The sequence below is a fragment of the Vespa velutina genome, chromosome 1 (assembly GCF_912470025.1).
Source record: "Vespa velutina chromosome 1, iVesVel2.1, whole genome shotgun sequence".
In the NCBI taxonomy this organism is placed as follows: Eukaryota; Metazoa; Arthropoda; class Insecta; order Hymenoptera; family Vespidae; genus Vespa; species Vespa velutina.
The window spans coordinates 19,650,776-19,668,073 of record NC_062188.1 but is presented as its reverse complement, the minus strand read 5'-3'; the positions used below and the strand labels follow the sequence as shown (position 1 = coordinate 19,668,073).

Below are 17,298 nucleotides of genomic sequence, written 5' to 3'. Positions count from 1 at the left end.
AGAAAATTCGATGTTTTATAAAAAAAAAAAAAAAAAAAGAAAAAAAAAAGCAATTAAATGAAAGGCAAAAAAGTTTACAGGCTCCTTTATAATGGGATAAGGAACGATGATATTGGTATGACAATTAAATTATTTTCCCTTTTTTTTTTTTTTTTTTTTCACGCGACTTCGTGATTTTATTTGAAAGTTATTCAATCGCGTAATAATGAGATCGCGTTATTAATAAATAACAATGATATGTAAGATTACATTGTGTATTAGTGGAGGAGAAAGACATCGTTTATTCATTAAACATCGGATACAGTTTTCTCTTTGGAAGAATGATAATGCCTTGCAAAAGTTTCACCTACTAAAAGTGGAAATATCAAAGTTGCCTCAGCATAAATCTGAAAGAAAAAGAAATGTAAATATGTGATCGATCATTTTGTCCTTTTCTTTTCCTTTTTTTCGTTCTTTTTTCTTTTCTTTGCATCAGATGATATTCTCTTACTTTTACCGGGGTCGCATCTTTTCGAATTTTACCCCATGAGATCGCCTCGTCTGGACGAGCTCCACTATCGCTACCATCGTATTCTGAAGATGTGTTTATAAAAACAGCATAGTCAGCACCATTTCTCTGGAATAGAACATAGTATTACATAATATACTGCTGTGAATAATTTTCTTTTTACTTACCATTAAATTTGCATTACAAATATGATGTTTTACAACACCACCTCCTACTATAATCATTCCACTGTTGATTGCTTTCATAGCCATTGTATTTAAACGTCTCAGATCTAAACGTATAATAATAATGATGTTAATTATTTTTAAAACTTGTTCCTGTCTTAAAAAAAAAAAAAAAAAAAAAAAAAAAAAGTAAAAAAAAAAAGGACATTTACCTGAGATTATGTCTACTACTAATCCTGGATTTCTAAAAGAATGAAAATACATCATATCACCCAAACTGCCATCTGTTAAAGCTGGACTGAAAACTGGAATTTTATTCTTTGCTGCCCAATAATATATTGATTCTTCGTTATTAATTTCTTCACCTAATCTTGTTATTATTTTAGATGGAGTCCATAGAATACCCTGTAAAATAAATTATAATAAGAACTAAAATAAAATAAAATAATAAAATATTGTAAGATCAATTTTATACTTGTTCCTTCTGTTCGGTTAACATAGAATCTAATATTGGCGTTACCCAATCTTCAAAAATACAATAATTATCATTAGGAACTAACAGATTCCCTATTCGATTAATTCCAATTTCTCTAAGATGTTTTCCGTCTAAGTGAAAATCACCGATATAAGTTGGTGCTAAGCATTTAATAAAATCTTCTTCTATTCCACCTGCTGTTGTAACTATACAATCAACCTAAAAGCAATAAATTGGCTGAATTCAATTGATAAAATATAAGACATAATTACAATACATATATACATATATATATATATATATATATATATATATATATATATATATATATATTCAAGAACTGACCATTTTATGCTGCACAAGGAATCTTATAGTTTCCCTAACACCACAAGAAGACATATTAGATGTATATCCTAAGAATATAGTACACGATGATTTTCTTTTAATAAATTCATCATCTTCTAATTCGTCGATCTGATCCTCTTTAAGAGGTATAATTCTTGCAGCCAACATACGTTTAATTTCATTTACAGCCAATCCAAAATTCGTTGCTTGAAAACCAGAATGTTTATATGACTCAAAAAGTGAATGATAATTGATTCCATGATTCCAATCATATCCTGAAGAATATAAACAGGATATAATTCTTTTTCTTTTTTGAAATTTTTCATTTACATTTTTATTTACAAAAACTTTAATATATAAGAGAAGATACCTTTTACTGTTGGTGTACCACTTGGAAGTGGAGAACTGTGAACCAACACAGCATCTTTAACAAGTTGTGGTACTTTATCTTTAGTATCATTTTCTTTTATGTTATTCATTCTTATAATAATTTTTACTTATAAATGAAATAGAATAAATATTCTTCACAAGGTTACATATACAACATGTGAAATAACCTTACTTAATAAGCGTCATTATTTCTCTTCGTCATATTTCTTTTTAATTATATTCAGGAATGTGAAAAATGTACGTATACATATATATATATATATAAAATAATTAATAATTTTACAATAGTTGATTATTGTATTATTAAAAATTAAATAATCACATAAATATACAAGTACATTTCCAATGTATTTAACGTAACGTATTTTCTATGATCAAAAATGTCGATTGACCAATCAGCTAACACTTAAAATAATTCGTTTGAAATAATAAAAGTTTATTTGGCATTATCGATTTTTTCTACTTGTTGAAAAATTATAAACATAGAAATTATATATTTTTTATTATTATTATTATTATTATCATTCACGTTAACGAGAAATATTTTTTATTATGAAACGATATTGAATCACAAGATGGCGCTTCATGCAATCTAACTGCGTCGCATTTACTTGTTATACCATCTCTTCAAAGCCACACGTTCTAGATAATTTTATTGATGTAAAATTTGCTAAGGAAGAAACAGAAATTTGATAATATAATAGCTCAATAATACTTTTTATCTACTTTAATAAGAAAAGATAATATATAGAAATGGGCGATATAAAATCTTTTTTTCACCAATGGTGTGGAAAAAACGGGAAAGATCCACAATTTGATGTAAGGCCAACAGGTAAGTACTACCATTTTTGCACATACTGGTGCTTATCGTAGTTAACGGGAGATTTCGTTAGTCAATCTTTTACAGGGCCAAAGCATAGACAACGTTTTCTTTGCGAATTACGTGTACCAGGATTCGATTATGTTGGTGCAGGCAATTCTACTAATAAAAAAGATGCTCAAGGAAATGCAGCTAGAGATTATGTTAATTATTTAGTTCGTGCAGGACATGTCAATCAAAATGATGTTCCTAAAGATACATCTAATATAATGCCACCAGTATTAGGGCCAGATAATATCAAATTGGAGCCTTTAACTCCAATAAAATCAGTTTTTCAAGATGGAATGGGCCCTAATGATATAGGCCAAGCATATCGACCTTATAACGAACATGGTCAGAGTAACTATACTTACATAGATAGGTTGGCCGATCAAAAGAAGGTAGAAGACGCGGAGGACGTTGATGTCAATTCTGGAATTCATGGAAATTGGACTATAGAAAATGCTAAATCAAAACTGCATCAGTTTATGCAAACTAACAAAATTAATGCAGATTATAAATATACCCCAGTGGGTCCAGATCATACGAGGTATGAAACATCCCATCAGAGCCCTTTAGTTTCAAGTTGGATTGGACCTCTGGTGCTCTGATAATATCCAAAATCCTGCTTAGAAACCAAGTTTAATTACATCCCAATATGGATTTAATGTATTTTATACCATTTGAACATGATCAAGGCCATTTTGGATTACATAATTAAAGTTATCTCTAAAGCTGGTACAAGAGGAAAATATAAAACTCTCTTGTGCACAGATGGCAGGTGATGGTATAACCAAAACTTTTATTGAAACGATTCAATAATGGTTTTGGTGCAAATACTTCATAAAATGTGATCCATCGTATTCCAAAGTGGTCTTGGGTAATTTCAAATGGTAAGTTTTCAATAATTTGCATAACAACCTTACTCAAATTTATTGCTTGTAATAAAAATATTTAGAATACTTTTTCTTTAGATATGTATTATATATTTTACATAAAGAATATCTTTTCAAGGAGTTTCATGGCAGAGATGACATTTTATGTGAAACAACTTGGACGAAGTAAGTATATATATATATATATATATATATATATATATATATATATTTATTAATTTTTTATATTTATAATTAAATATGAAATAAATTTTCGTTATTCATAATAATAATGAAAATTTCAGATGTTACTGGCCGTGAGACAGGATCTAACAAACAAACTGCATCAAAAAGTTGTGCCTTGTCTATTGTTCGACAATTATATCATCTTGGTGTCATTGAAGCATTTAGTGGTACTTTAAAAAAAAATAAAGATGCAGAACAAATAAAACCTTATCCAGTTAAAATATCTCCAGAACTGGAATCTCAAATTCATGATCTATTGAGAAGCTTGGAAATAAAGCCGATCGAAGTTAAGCACACAGAGGTATGATATAACCGAGATCATTCTTCGGTATAATTATTAATTAATAATAAAATTATATTAATTTAATTTGTTTGTTATTGTAGAATTTAAAAAAAAATCCAACGCAACATACTTCTTCACATTCTCAACCGAGCATGGGAGTCTCTTTATTAACAAATCAAATTCTAGATGATTTCATATCGTCTGTGCCACAACCTGCGGGTGTAGTTAGTTGGTCTCCACCACAACAAAATTGGAATCCATGGACTGGATGTAACATTGATGAAGGCCCTATGGCAACAATGTCTTTGGATAGATTATCAGAGGAATTAATGCGTGAGCAACGAGAAAGACTGCAACAAGATTCTAAAGTATTAAGTAGCATAAAAGAGAGATCAACATTACCAGTCTTTATAAAGAAAAATGAAATTATGAATTCTATTAATGATAATCCAGTCATTATCATTCGTGGAAACACAGGCTGTGGAAAGACAACTCAAGTTTGTCAGTTCATTTTGGACGATTATATTGCATCGGGTCAAGGTGCATTATGCAGCATTGCTATTACTCAACCTAGACGAATTTCGGCAGTATCTGTGGCGGATCGTGTCGCAGCTGAAAGATGCGAAAGTTTGGGACAATCGGTCGGTTATTCCGTACGTTTTGAATCATGCTTGCCTAGGCCCTATGGAGCTATAATGTTCTGCACTGTCGGTGTACTCTTGAGAAAATTAGAAGGAGGACTTCGAGGCGTGTCGCATGTAATTGTTGACGAAATTCATGAAAGAGATGTTAATTCCGACTTCATCATGGTAGTTTTACGCGATATGATACACATGTATCCTGATCTAAGAATTATTCTTATGTCGGCTACAATTGATACTACGCTATTTAGTGAATATTTCAATAATTGTCCAGTAATTGAAATTCCTGGAAGATCATTTCCCGTTCAACAGTATTTCTTAGAGGATTGCATACAATTGACCAATTTTGTTCCACCCATGGATTTGAAGAAACGTAAAAATCGTGATTCAGATGATCTACCATCGGACGGAGAACCCGAAGAAAATTTAAATAAAGTTATCAGTCCTGATTATTCTATTCAAACGAAAAATGCCATGGCACAACTCACAGAGAAAGAAATAAGTTTCGAATTGATAGAATCTTTATTGCAATATATTAAAGGACAAGGTATTCTTGGTGCAGTTTTGATCTTTTTACCTGGCTGGAATTTGATATTTGCATTGATGAAACACTTGCAACAACATCCCATTTTTGGTGGGATGAGTTATATTGTTATTCCGTTGCATTCGCAATTACCAAGGGAAGATCAAAGAAAAGTATTTGATCCTGTACCTTCCGGGGTAACGAAAATAATATTGGCTACAAATATTGCAGAAACTTCTATAACAATTAATGATGTAGTCTATGTAATAGACTCGTGCAAAGCCAAAATGAAATTGTTTACTTCTCATAATAATATGACTAATTATGCTACCGTATGGGCAAGCAAAACAAATCTAGAACAACGTAAAGGACGTGCGGGCCGTGTCAGACCAGGATTTTGTTTTCATCTTTGCTCAAGGGCAAGATATAATAGAATGGACGAACATATGACTCCAGAAATGTTTAGAACCCCATTGCATGAATTAGCATTGAGTATTAAATTATTAAGATTAGGCAGTATTGGTAAATTTTTATCGAAAGCTATTGAACCACCACCCATAGATGCTGTAATCGAAGCTGAAGTTGTACTGAGAGGTAATGAAACATTTAATCACTTTGTTTATGAATTCTTTTTTCTTTTCTTTCTAAATCTATATCTCCTTATTGTAGAAATGAAATGCTTGGACAAAAACGATGAATTGACTCCTCTCGGGAAGATTTTAGCTCGCTTACCAATAGAGCCAAGATTAGGAAAAATGATGATTTTGGGATGCATGTTTCGAGTTGGAGATGCACTTTCAACGATGGCTGCAAATAGTACTACATTCCCTGAAGTATATAATATGGCTCCTGACGTTAGACGACTTACCACGCAACAAAAATGGTTTGCAGGTGCAAGATATAGTGATCATGTAGCTATGTTACATGCTTTTCAAGCATGGGAAGATGTTAGAGCTTCTGGTGAATACGCAGAACAAGCATTTTGCGACTCGAAGAATTTAAGTTTACCTACTTTAAGAGTAACATGGGAAGCAAAAGTATGTTGAACAAAAACATTGTACATTAATATGTCTTTGGGTCAATTTCAAAGTTTTTAATTCTTTTTTTTTTCTTCTTTTTTTTTTTTTTTTTTTTTTTTTTTTTTCCCTATTATACAGAATCAATTACAAGCTCTTTTACAAAGCGCTGGATTCCCAGAAGAAACCCTCTGTCCAAATCTATTAAATTATCAATCGGGTGCTGACGTTCAACTCGATACGATCACCGCTTTGTTATGTATGGGACTTTATCCGAACGTTTGTTATCACAAAGAAAAACGCAAAGTTCTTACAACCGAATCAAAAGCTGCTCTTATTCATAAGACATCCGTTAATTGTAGTAACTTCGAACAAAACTTTCCGTTCCCATTTTTTGTATTTGGAGAAAAGGTAAATCAAATTTTATTAAAAATTTAATTGGTCGTTCTAACGAAGTAAACACTTTTAGATACGTACAAGAGCTGTCTCTTGTAAACAAATGACTATGGTATCTCCGATTCATTTGTTATTATTTGGATCTCGAAAGGTGGAATATGTAGATGGTTTGGTAAAATTGGACAATTGGATTAATTTAGATATGAATCCACAACATGCTGCTGCTATTGTTGCATTAAGACCTGCCTTGGAAAGTCTCGTTATAAGAGCTGCTAAAGATCCAGAAACGATTTTAGATTTGAGCTCGGTAGAACAAAAGGTTGATGAATTTTATTTAATACGTCAGAGAGAACGTCTCAAAAATATAACATTATTTAATGAAAATGATTGTCTCTTTTATTTATAGGTTTTAAATGTTATCAAATCGCTCTGTGGTATGAATGCATGTAGATACGAGTTAGATCAAATCAGTAGCAGTGGATTTCAATCGCGCAGATCACCGAGAGGTCACACTACTACCACTTTTACTAGAGATGAAGCAACTCCATTGAAAATGATGCGAGGAAATGGTGGTTTTCGTAGACCCTCAGGAAGTTATAGAGGAAATAATTTTGGTGGTAATTCTAGTGGATATACCAGTGGATTTGGAATGGTTGGTCGATTTGGAAGAGGCGCCGTAACAAGTTGGGGTAGCGTTAGAGGAAGATTTCGTGGAAGATATTAATTATTATAATAGTAGAATTGATGTAATTTAATGTTTCATATAATTTCATTTTTCACGTATAAACGAATGTTAAAGAACAAAAGGACAAGTATTTGTCAATACTTATCAAAATAACTTGTTTATTGCATTCAGTATAATAGATTAACCAATGATAATTGATTTATGTATGCACGATGTATTTCCTTTATTGCTGTCATTATTCTGATGTTGGATATACTACTTTAATTAATATTGTAATAAAACTTCAAATACAATAAAATTCGCACGAAGAAAAAAAGAAAAGAATCATAGTCCAATGTTATTTGAAATATTTCTTATTTATACGTTGATTATAACAAACAACGATAATACATGAAATATTCAGAAATATTATCCAGCTGTGCAAAGTGCAATATTTACAAAAGGAAGAAAAAAGAAAAAATATTGACGTTAAAAATACTTTTAATTAATAGATTAAATAAAAAGACAAAGTTCACAATATATTTACCTCGATTAATCGTGACTCGAAATATTTCAACTCGATTTTTTACGTTTAAGAGTGTGGTAACCATGATTCGAAACAATATGGCCTCCTTGTAGATATCAGTGTTTACGTGTAACTCGCCCAACAATATAGATAATTATTAATGTAAGTAATGTAAATATTTATCTATATTTTCGAACTTTCATTCATCGGATTTTTTTTATATTGAAAGATTATATAATTAATTTTACTTTACAAATTTCCCTTTTCTTTTCTTTCGTGGCAAGTTAATCGACTCGTTTTTGTCTCAATTTACGTGTCACGTGTTCTCGATGAAAAGCGCGCGCAAATTTTTAAACTTTTAAACGCTTGAAATATCTAACATGATCTATGTAAAAAGTGAGTTTTTTTTTTTTTTTTTTTTGTAGAATGGCCAAACCGATTGTTTTCGTCACGGGAAATGTTAAAAAGTTGGAAGAATTTATCGCCATATTGGGAAAAAGTTTTCCTCGTGAGATAACGAGCAAAAAGATAGATCTTCCAGAATATCAAGGTGAGATCGATGATATTTGTCGGAATAAATGTCGCGCAGCAGCCAAGATCGTTAAGGGTCCGGTAATCATTGAGGATACTTGTCTCTGCTTTAATGCGATGAAAGGACTTCCAGGGCCGTATATAAAATGGTTCTTAGAAAAATTAGGACCTGAGGGATTATATAAAATGCTTCATGGTTGGGAGGACAAAAGTGCTGAGGCTGTTTGTACATTTGCTTATTGCGAAGATGAAGATAACAGTGAAGTATTTCTTTTTCAAGGTAGAGTTTTAGGTACCATCGTCGATCCACGAGGCCCAAGAGATTTTGGCTGGGATCCTTGTTTCCAACCTTTAAATTATGATCAAACATACGCCGAATTACCTAAGCAAATTAAAAATCAAATCTCGCATCGTAGCAAAGCTTTAGAAAAATTAAAAGCTTACTTTGTAAATCAATCTTAAATCCATTAATAAACAAAATATATTATTATTATTATTATTATTATTATTATTATTATTATTCATCTTGAAATAAAATACAATATATAAACAATATATGTTATTTATGTAGATCGTAAGATATTTAGAATTCATCTTCCTTTTATAGAACATCGCATAATCAATGATAATAATGAAAAAATAAAGTTGTACAAATAAAGAAGCTTTAGCATAAATTGTATCTTAGATATTTAACTTTGTAAAATGTAACTTTGTATAATGTATTCATTTTTATATTAAAACATCGAATGATGCAATAAAATTAAAAATTTAATCATATTTTCAAAATGTAAATACCCGTTATAAATAAGATATTATATATCGTAGAGTGGTAAAAAAACAAAACTGATTTTTTGGACAAAAGTATAAGAATAAAATAGGAGGTGCATATAATAGGAGATATATATATATATATATATATATATATATATATATATATATATGTAAATAAAAAATAATTAGTTTCATTCATTTTAAATCAATTATCAAATTTATCTGAAATTGACAATACTTACATTATTTTTTTTATAAATAAAAGATGAATTATCGATCATTATATACGTTTATTTACACGCACACACGCGCCACACACACACACACACACGCGCGCGCGCGCGTACATGTATGTATAGCTTAAATTGGTAAACACGTAATCTCACATGTTAATTCGTTATATATAAGTAATATCAAGCAATGTCCAAAGTTAATTGGTATTAATCACAGGTCTTTAAATTTTGTAAATATTGCATCTAAATATAAATTAAAAACTCCACGAAATAAATAAAGATTTTTAATTAATAATCTCTATGTGAAATTATTTGTTAAATGTAGTAGACATTTACCAGAAGAAGTCAATAATTGTTTTATCTTAAGTTCATCGAAAAGTATAATAATCAGTATTAAATGACTAAATATTGGACTTTCCACATTGTTATTCCTTTTATCTCGATAAGTCGATGTAATTTTTAAAACATTATCCATATTTTCGATATAACGAAGAAATTGAATTTAATATCACCTGATCGCATATCACACTTATCACATATATTCCGTGTAATATAACTTATAAAAATTTAATCATATTATTTATTATTTTATTTTCCTATCGTAAATGATATTAATAAATTTTTAATAAAAGCATTGAAGAATCCAGAAATTTCCTTTCTGCGACTTTGATCTCTAGAAAACATAAATCATTATCGATTGTAATTTTTATTATTTTCTTTTTTCTTTTTTTATTCAAGTATTAAATATAAAAGATAAAATCAATTACTGTTAACGATTACTATGTTTACAATATCTATCTTACGATAAGTTTATTACATTATATTTATAGATCTGTTTATATTTATGTATGTGCGATATATGCGTATATATATATATATATACACAAACAATAGAGGGTAAAAGTTTAAGATGATTATCTCTTTAAATTATAGGAATAAGAAAATAAATACATATATATTATGTGTTTATTTTCATATATATAATGATGATGATACATTAATTATTCCGTAATTCGATTCCGTGATTCATTTTTCCAAGTTTTAATTTTATTAAATGGTTTTACCAATGCTACGTAGATGGATCTTTCCCTGTACATGGTGACGTCTGCTAATTCGGAAAAACCGCAAGATTGTAAGCATATTGTCATATATATTTAGAAGACCGGGAAATACTAATACTTTATATATTTTTTACTGAGGAAGTATGCATGATACTTTAACATTATAAGTATAAATTAACGATTTTTCATTATTATCAGTGTTTTACGTATGCAAAAAGCAAACAGATAGACCGATACGTATAAACTAGGGTTATCTTTAATAAGTTGATTACAAACGACATGGTTTGAGTGTAACACCCTTCGGTTTGGGGTTATCGAGTGCACGTTTGCATTTTACCGGCAGAACTTGTTGTTTTTCGCCTTATAAAAGAGAGAATGCGTTGATATGTTTTACCAGTCTGGAGCAATGAGTCTTGCTATGAATGTGCTCACCGGTAAGTTAATTTTAGGAATTGAAAAAAGTGTCGAAAGTTATCATGAAAAAAGTGGAAATTTTTTTAACGCGGGAGATGATAAATAAGTATAAAAAATTCATTCGGTTGATTGATTGAAATATGAATCGACGTATTAAAGTTTCGTTCGCAGTAATAAATCATTGTTTAAGATTTACATCTATTTATATTATATAAATTTTCTTAATAAGATTTAATTGAGATTTTATCGTGATGTGATATTTGTTCATTATGGCGAAAAAAAAAAAAAAAAAGAAAGAAATTATAAATATTTATCGGATATTTCGTTTCTACAGCCTTACTGGTGTTCATCGCTGCAGCAAGCGCGATACCAGGTATATTTTTATTTTATATACATTTTTAATTTTTAATAATTATTTTAGTTTTCAAAATGAGTATAAGATACTTTAATACACTTGTCGTGTTCTTTAATCAGCCTCTGTTGCATTTCCTAGCACATTTTCCTCACGGAAAAACCTTGCACTATAAATACTATGGTGACGTTAAGGCAGGAATTATAGAACTGGCACCATACGCGTCTCAATTTGGCCTTAAAAGTGATCTTTACATAAAACATGACACTAGTGATCCATTATTCAACAATGCTTACTATGTAACACTACAGAACTGTACATTTGGTCTGTATAATGGTAAGGCAGTGCATAGCGATATGGTCGGTCATTTTCTTCCGATCGCTGAAGATGCTAAGGCGCTTGAAAAACCATTTTTGATAGTCTACGATGAAAATTTCAAGGTATTATTAAATCCTTCCCCCCCCCCCCCAAAAAAAACAAATTTCAAAAAAATTAACTTTCATTTCATTCGAACGTAGTCATTAAGACTAAAGCTTTATCTTTCAGTTTCGAGGAATAAAATTCCAAAACGAAGAGCCAAGATGGTCGAAAAATATAAAACAATCTATAGCTTCGATACTTCAATTAAATGTTCCTTTGATATCATCCTCAAAAGCTTTCGTAATGCAAGAGGTAGGTAACGACTGACGGGGACATCCCGTATAGCGATTAATGTTCTCTTTGGTTGTTACCACTAGAATACAATTCACGGTAACTGTCATGTTACCTACAATGTCCATCTGAAAGATCAGCAGAATTCTAAATCCAATGTTTTCGTCGTAACAAAGTTATACGAACCAGCGAATTGTACCAACTTCGTTCAAAGAGTTTTCGATCAAGTAGAATGCGATAAATGTTACGTCGAACCGGAGGTAAAATTAGGCTCGTTATATGGATACATTTTTATTCCTCTTCATTCAAAGTTTTATTTTGCTTTAAATTCAATATTATTTATAATAGAATCCTATGTCTACCGCAAGCCGAAGAGTTTTCGAGATAGAAGAGCAAGGACAGGAAATAGTCATAACTAAATTAATTGGCCACGGTGTCATAAACTATTTCCCTTGGCAAGCTAGATCTGAAGCTCATTACCTGTTGAACAAGTAATTATCGTACGATTATCATTCTTTCAATGATTTATCATCTAACGCGAAATGATATTTTTTTTCTCTCCTTGCAGTCAATCTTTAATTCTAGAGACTGTGACAGAAATGGACTTGCCTGTTGTTGATTTTCAAAAGAGTCCTCTTGTAACCGACATTAGTTTCAAACTTTCAAACAAATCGGATATTATTACTAGCCAAGATCTTATTCAAGAAAGAAGTAAAATTAATACTGAGTCACTCGTTATGAAAGTGAAGACAATGTTGATCGAAGCATCGAATTATCTGAAAGAATATCATATAGAAATGGAGGAACCCAATTGGAAACATGAGCAATTAATCAACAGAATTCATCAAATGATGTTGAGTATGGATCTTAAATTGTTCGAAGAATTATATTATTCGATACAAAATATAAAAGACGTTAACGTCAGGTACAGGATTTAATTTCGATGTTTTTACAGATACTATATGTGTTGAACAATCATTAAAACATTTCTTTTTTCTATTAGAAATATCTTCTTTCAAATTGTACCAACCGTTGGTACCGTCGAGAGTTGTATTTTCGTAAAAAATGTTATCTATAATTCTGAAAGTCTAAATATCAAAGTCTCTGATATCAATGCCATTACGATGCTCCATAAATTGCCAATGTACGTGAAATCACCAAACGTACAACTTCTTGAGGATATGGAGGTTCTCATCGATGTTAAGCCCAATGTAAATATGGATGTTAGGGTTGCTGGGATATTATGTTTCTCTAGATTGATTCACAAAACTTTCAAGGACAAAATAATCGACAATGCGCTAATAGAAAAATATCTTAAAAAAAACTTTTACGAACATATTAAGAGTAAGGAGATACATTCAATTACGTTACACACACACACACACACACACACACACACACATATATATATATAATAATTTTTATATAAACATTATACAAATATTAGAGTTTTAATGAATATGTGAATTTTATAGCCGAAACAACGTATTACATGAAAATGGTTTACTTGATGGCGATGAAGAACGTACAACTACAGTGTATCCATGTAATTCTGGAACCCATAATCCGTGGAAATGAAATCATCTCTGAGAAACCTTATCACATACGTACAGCAGCTATTTGGGCTATTGAAAAAACGATACAGAACGATCTCCAATATGGCTATAATTTACTTTGGCCTGTTCTCGCGAACACCAGTTTACCATTGACCGTCAGAATTGCTGCTTATAATGTTTTAATTAATCAATTGCCATATATGGGACGTTTCATGAATATTTATTGGTTTATGGTTTACGAGAAGAACGAACATCTTTACAATTATCACGTGACGACTATCAAAGGTCTATCAAATTCCGTCGATCCTTGTCTCCGTCCAATTCGAGAAATGGCTAGAAAAATATTACGCTTTACTAGGATGAGATCAGTCTATGGTTCTCTTTCTGCTAATTATCTTGTGGATTATGTTCACCCCAAGTATGAATTTGGTGAAACTGTGAAAACTTCTCTTATTCTCAACGAAATTACAGGAGTACCGCATGTTGGTTCCGTCCAATATATCCATATGACCGCACGCAAACGTGTCCCTATTGTGGGAGTAAGTATTATTTTTAAACTCCATAAATAACATTTAATATTTCGTCATTGTTATCAACAATCGAATTCATTATATATGCGAATTCTGTTGTTATAGATTTATTGGAGCGTCAATGGTTTGGATGAGATCATGAACATGATTAATAAACAATGGAGTGATAACATTATGGAAATTATTAATGATGAAAATGTTATAAATATTCTTAAAAGCGCAGCCAAGGATATGCCTGTGAAGGAAAATATTTACGTAGATCTTGCAATAACAATAAACGATCAAGTAGTCCAGACTATTCATTTGGATAAAGATAATTGGATGACAATCTTTGATAAAGTCAAAGATTGGAAGAATATCATTTCCAATGTTAATGTCAATGTACAGGGTGTCATATACGATACGTTCTACGAAATGTATGTACCTACCGATATGGGCCTTGAAGCTGTACTTACTACGAAAATACCACTTCTGGTATCGACAAAATTGAATACTGTTTCAACCAAAGATAATGTATTTCTAAATATGAATCTCAAACTTGATACTCATTTGTGGAAACATGGTGAATACGTTATGTCAATGTATAATCCTATCGTTGATATTTGGCACTCCATTCGTAGAGTTACCTCTAAAGATATCAAGATACCCGCTGATATGAATATTATTTACAATAACGAAAGGTCCAATGTCACACTTACCTTTAAAATAAACGAATTTTTGAACCTTGGAGTATTAACTTACGCGAAGAATTATGTTACTATTACCGAAGACGAAGAAGATAAATTGAAGAAGAGTTGTGATACTTGTAAACATTACGAAGTTGTCACCAAGGGTGATAACTATAAGAAAACTTATAATAATACTTACGAATTAATGGACACTGGTCTTCAATATTTCATGTCGACTTTCGATTGCGAGAATATTAATACACCTACTACTAAGGAGATTGAATGGATGCAAGCATTCTCATCGGAAAACAAAAATACTTGGTTGGTAAAGTTATGAGAGAATGTTTTTATGAATTAACTTATAAACCTTTCTTAAATAATTATTATTGATAATTATTTAGGAATAACAAGATTATACAATTCATCATGGGACTTCGTCAACAGTCCTATGTTAATTTCATTTCTCCTGAAATGGGGACTTGTGGATCTATTGTCATGATCAAACCTAAAATCATAGATCCATGTTCGAAAGTAAGTAAACGCAAATTGTAACTTCATATTTTCTTTCGATTCGCTTACATGCTTATTATTTATCTCCATTATAGATCGTTGTTAACGTGGGGGTCAATATTGAAGATTTAGATTATGTGGTTACAAAAATGCATTTTCTTAGCAGCAAAAAAATAAACATCAATGGTACCTTAGATGTTGTAGAAGTTTGCACCAACACGATTACTCATTTGTGGAACCTTGACTTCAACTTTGAATCTAATCCATCTCATATTAATAACAATCTCAAAGTACAGATTACACGAACAGCACCAGGAAAGAAGAAGCTCAAAGTATTTGACTTTTTGATTGCGTTTATATTACAATAAATATATCTAAACAGATAATGTTGTACTTGAAATAAGAAATATTTGGCTCATTAGATTTGCATAGATGGACAGAAAAATTATCCGGTATTTAATGGCGATTATTTCAAAGTTGGCGAGATCAAAGAAGAAATCAATACTAAAGTTACAGTTACCATGGATATGACTGAAAAGAACAAATGCGTTAGCGACGAAATGGTAATAAAAATGACGATAAAGGGAGAAATGAGCGAGGAACAAAAGGAACAGATGTCTCACGATGATGCAAACGGTGCTTGCACTAAAGATGTTCAAAACCCACTTATCACTACTCAGCAAGGACACGTTCCTAAGACTTGGGACTGTTTACATAAAAGTATCTTTTATTCGACTATGAGAAAATATAGCATGAATGTTACTTATAAACAGGTAAATGGCTATATTTATTTTCTAATTTTTTATTCGAAATGAATAAAATTGTTTATTTCAGGTTCCTCAAAGTATAATATCCCAAATGATCATGCTTGACGATATGATCCGAGTTGCTTTCTTACCTCAAATAAATTATACCACAAATGTTGAACCTACCAGTGTAAAACTAATGGTTGAATATCCAGTAGGAACTGACAACATGGATGTATCCGTTGTTACAGCAAATCATGGTTACAAAATTAGTGAAATACCATTGGGTAATAAATTGTGGAACATATTGATGGACAATACTCACTTTTCAACGAACTTCCTGCAAAACTTATATAACCATCAATTGAGTACGATTATTTTTAATATATATATACACACACACACACACGCACGCATACACACACATACATACATACATACATACATATATATATATATATATATATATATGTATGTGTCGACATTATATGGAGTTATATTTATGTATATAAATTTTTTACAGAAATATGCACTGTACATCCTCAAATTTTGGTAATGATCGATAATAATAATATACCTTACAAGGTTCCTGATCAATGGACTTTGGTATCTGGCGACTATGTATATAAAACTTTCGCAGTTTTCGTAAAAGTTGTTGAAAATATTATGAGTACTAAAGTAATTATTGGAGAACACGTACTTGAAATTGTTCCAACTGAAAATAAATCATTGATCATGATTAATGGTACCGTAGTGGTTAATCCATTCGAAAAGGGTGTAGTAGAGCCTCGTGATGACTACAGTACTTATGCCTTCAAGTAAGTTCATTTATATATTACAAGTAATTTTATTGGAATATTTATTTGCACTTTGTAATTATAATTTTAAACTATTCCTTTCTTTTATAGGATTACCGACAATAACAAATATATAATCGTATATTCAAAGCATGTACCAATTAAAATATTGTGTACTTCCAATAGCATGACTATCATTATGGACAGTTCGCTTCAGGGTCATATCACTGGAATGTGTAAATAAATAATTCTCTTAATTCGCATAAAGAGAAACTTCCTAAAATCTATAGTACCACTGTTCTTTGAACAGTAAAACGTACAATACGTAATAATAACGTATCTTGATTAGCGATAATATATATTTTATAAAATTTACTTTACGTTTTTATTCACAAATGAATTTAAACAAAAAAATATTAGAATAAGAAATTAATAGAAGAGAATAAATAAAGGTTTTATTTCGTTAATACAATGTTTAATTTTCAATTTAATTAATACACGTCTGAATAACAATTTCTCGATTTAATGGAACATAGGCGTATGGTGTATCTAAAAAAATTTTTTTTT

The 17,298-nt window shown here is 30.6% G+C and overlaps 4 protein-coding genes across 5 annotated transcripts; 3 read left to right on the top strand and 1 right to left on the bottom strand.

Annotated features, from left to right (window-relative positions):
- Positions 1–250: 250 nt before the first annotated feature.
- On the bottom strand, positions 251–2,350 carry LOC124952425 (probable deoxyhypusine synthase). Its single transcript, XM_047502289.1, has 7 exons — positions 1,863–2,350; positions 1,493–1,767; positions 1,148–1,366; positions 885–1,077; positions 676–779; positions 491–616; positions 251–386 (listed from the first exon to the last, which is right to left on the bottom strand). The coding sequence occupies exons 1-7, from the start codon at positions 1,969–1,971 to the stop codon at positions 288–290; spliced, it is 1,125 nt and encodes a 374-aa protein (XP_047358245.1). The 5' UTR covers positions 1,972–2,350; the 3' UTR covers positions 251–287.
- Positions 2,351–2,490: 140 nt separating this feature from the next.
- On the top strand, positions 2,491–7,604 carry LOC124952401 (dosage compensation regulator). Of its 2 annotated transcripts, XM_047502229.1 has the most exons (9): positions 2,491–2,714; positions 2,790–3,291; positions 3,756–3,802; positions 3,922–4,163; positions 4,247–5,903; positions 5,979–6,346; positions 6,467–6,736; positions 6,795–7,040; positions 7,128–7,604. In XM_047502229.1, the coding sequence occupies exons 1-9, from the start codon at positions 2,636–2,638 to the stop codon at positions 7,443–7,445; spliced, it is 3,729 nt and encodes a 1,242-aa protein (XP_047358185.1). In that variant the 5' UTR covers positions 2,491–2,635; the 3' UTR covers positions 7,446–7,604. The 2 variants fall into 2 exon arrangements, with proteins under 2 accessions (XP_047358185.1, XP_047358193.1); XM_047502237.1 differs by lacking the exons at positions 2,491–2,714; positions 2,790–3,291 and adding an exon at positions 3,312–3,634.
- A 138-nt stretch (positions 7,605–7,742) lies between these two features.
- On the top strand, positions 7,743–8,938 carry LOC124952429 (inosine triphosphate pyrophosphatase). The gene is made up of 2 exons (XM_047502301.1): positions 7,743–8,073; positions 8,337–8,938. The coding sequence occupies exon 2, from the start codon at positions 8,338–8,340 to the stop codon at positions 8,902–8,904; it is 567 nt and encodes a 188-aa protein (XP_047358257.1). The 5' UTR covers positions 7,743–8,073; position 8,337; the 3' UTR covers positions 8,905–8,938.
- A 1,708-nt stretch (positions 8,939–10,646) lies between these two features.
- Positions 10,647–17,106, top strand: LOC124948684. The gene is given in 17 exon segments (XM_047492659.1): positions 10,647–10,941; positions 11,256–11,294; positions 11,396–11,713; positions 11,820–11,945; positions 12,011–12,184; positions 12,273–12,415; positions 12,493–12,849; positions 12,928–13,268; positions 13,400–14,019; positions 14,116–14,999; positions 15,080–15,209; positions 15,284–15,520; positions 15,611–15,961; positions 16,023–16,302; positions 16,458–16,752; positions 16,843–16,972; positions 16,975–17,106. Coding segments are annotated over 17 exon segments (4,500 nt in total). The 5' UTR covers positions 10,647–10,929; the 3' UTR covers positions 17,038–17,106.
- Positions 17,107–17,298: the final 192 nt, after the last annotated feature.

What these genes read in the sequence shown, in the direction of transcription:
- LOC124952425 (XM_047502289.1), bottom strand. Translation starts at nt 1,971, where the DNA reads ATGAATAACATAAAAGAAAATGATACTAAAGATAAAGTACCACAACTT. An exon ending in TAACCGAACAGAAGGAACAA is followed by an intron (nt 1,078 to 1,147) that starts GTATAAAATTGA and finishes TTTATTTTACAG; the next exon opens with GGTATTCTATGGACTCCATC. An exon ending in AAGATGCGACCCCGGTAAAA is followed by an intron (nt 387 to 490) that starts GTAAGAGAATAT and finishes TTTTTCTTTCAG; the next exon opens with ATTTATGCTGAGGCAACTTT.
- LOC124952429 (XM_047502301.1), top strand. Translation starts at nt 8,338, where the DNA reads ATGGCCAAACCGATTGTTTTCGTCACGGGAAATGTTAAAAAGTTGGAA.
- LOC124952401 (XM_047502229.1), top strand. Translation starts at nt 2,636, where the DNA reads ATGGGCGATATAAAATCTTTTTTTCACCAATGGTGTGGAAAAAACGGG. An exon ending in AGCTGAAGTTGTACTGAGAG is followed by an intron (nt 5,904 to 5,978) that starts GTAATGAAACAT and finishes TCCTTATTGTAG; the next exon opens with AAATGAAATGCTTGGACAAA. An exon ending in GAGTAACATGGGAAGCAAAA is followed by an intron (nt 6,347 to 6,466) that starts GTATGTTGAACA and finishes CCTATTATACAG; the next exon opens with AATCAATTACAAGCTCTTTT.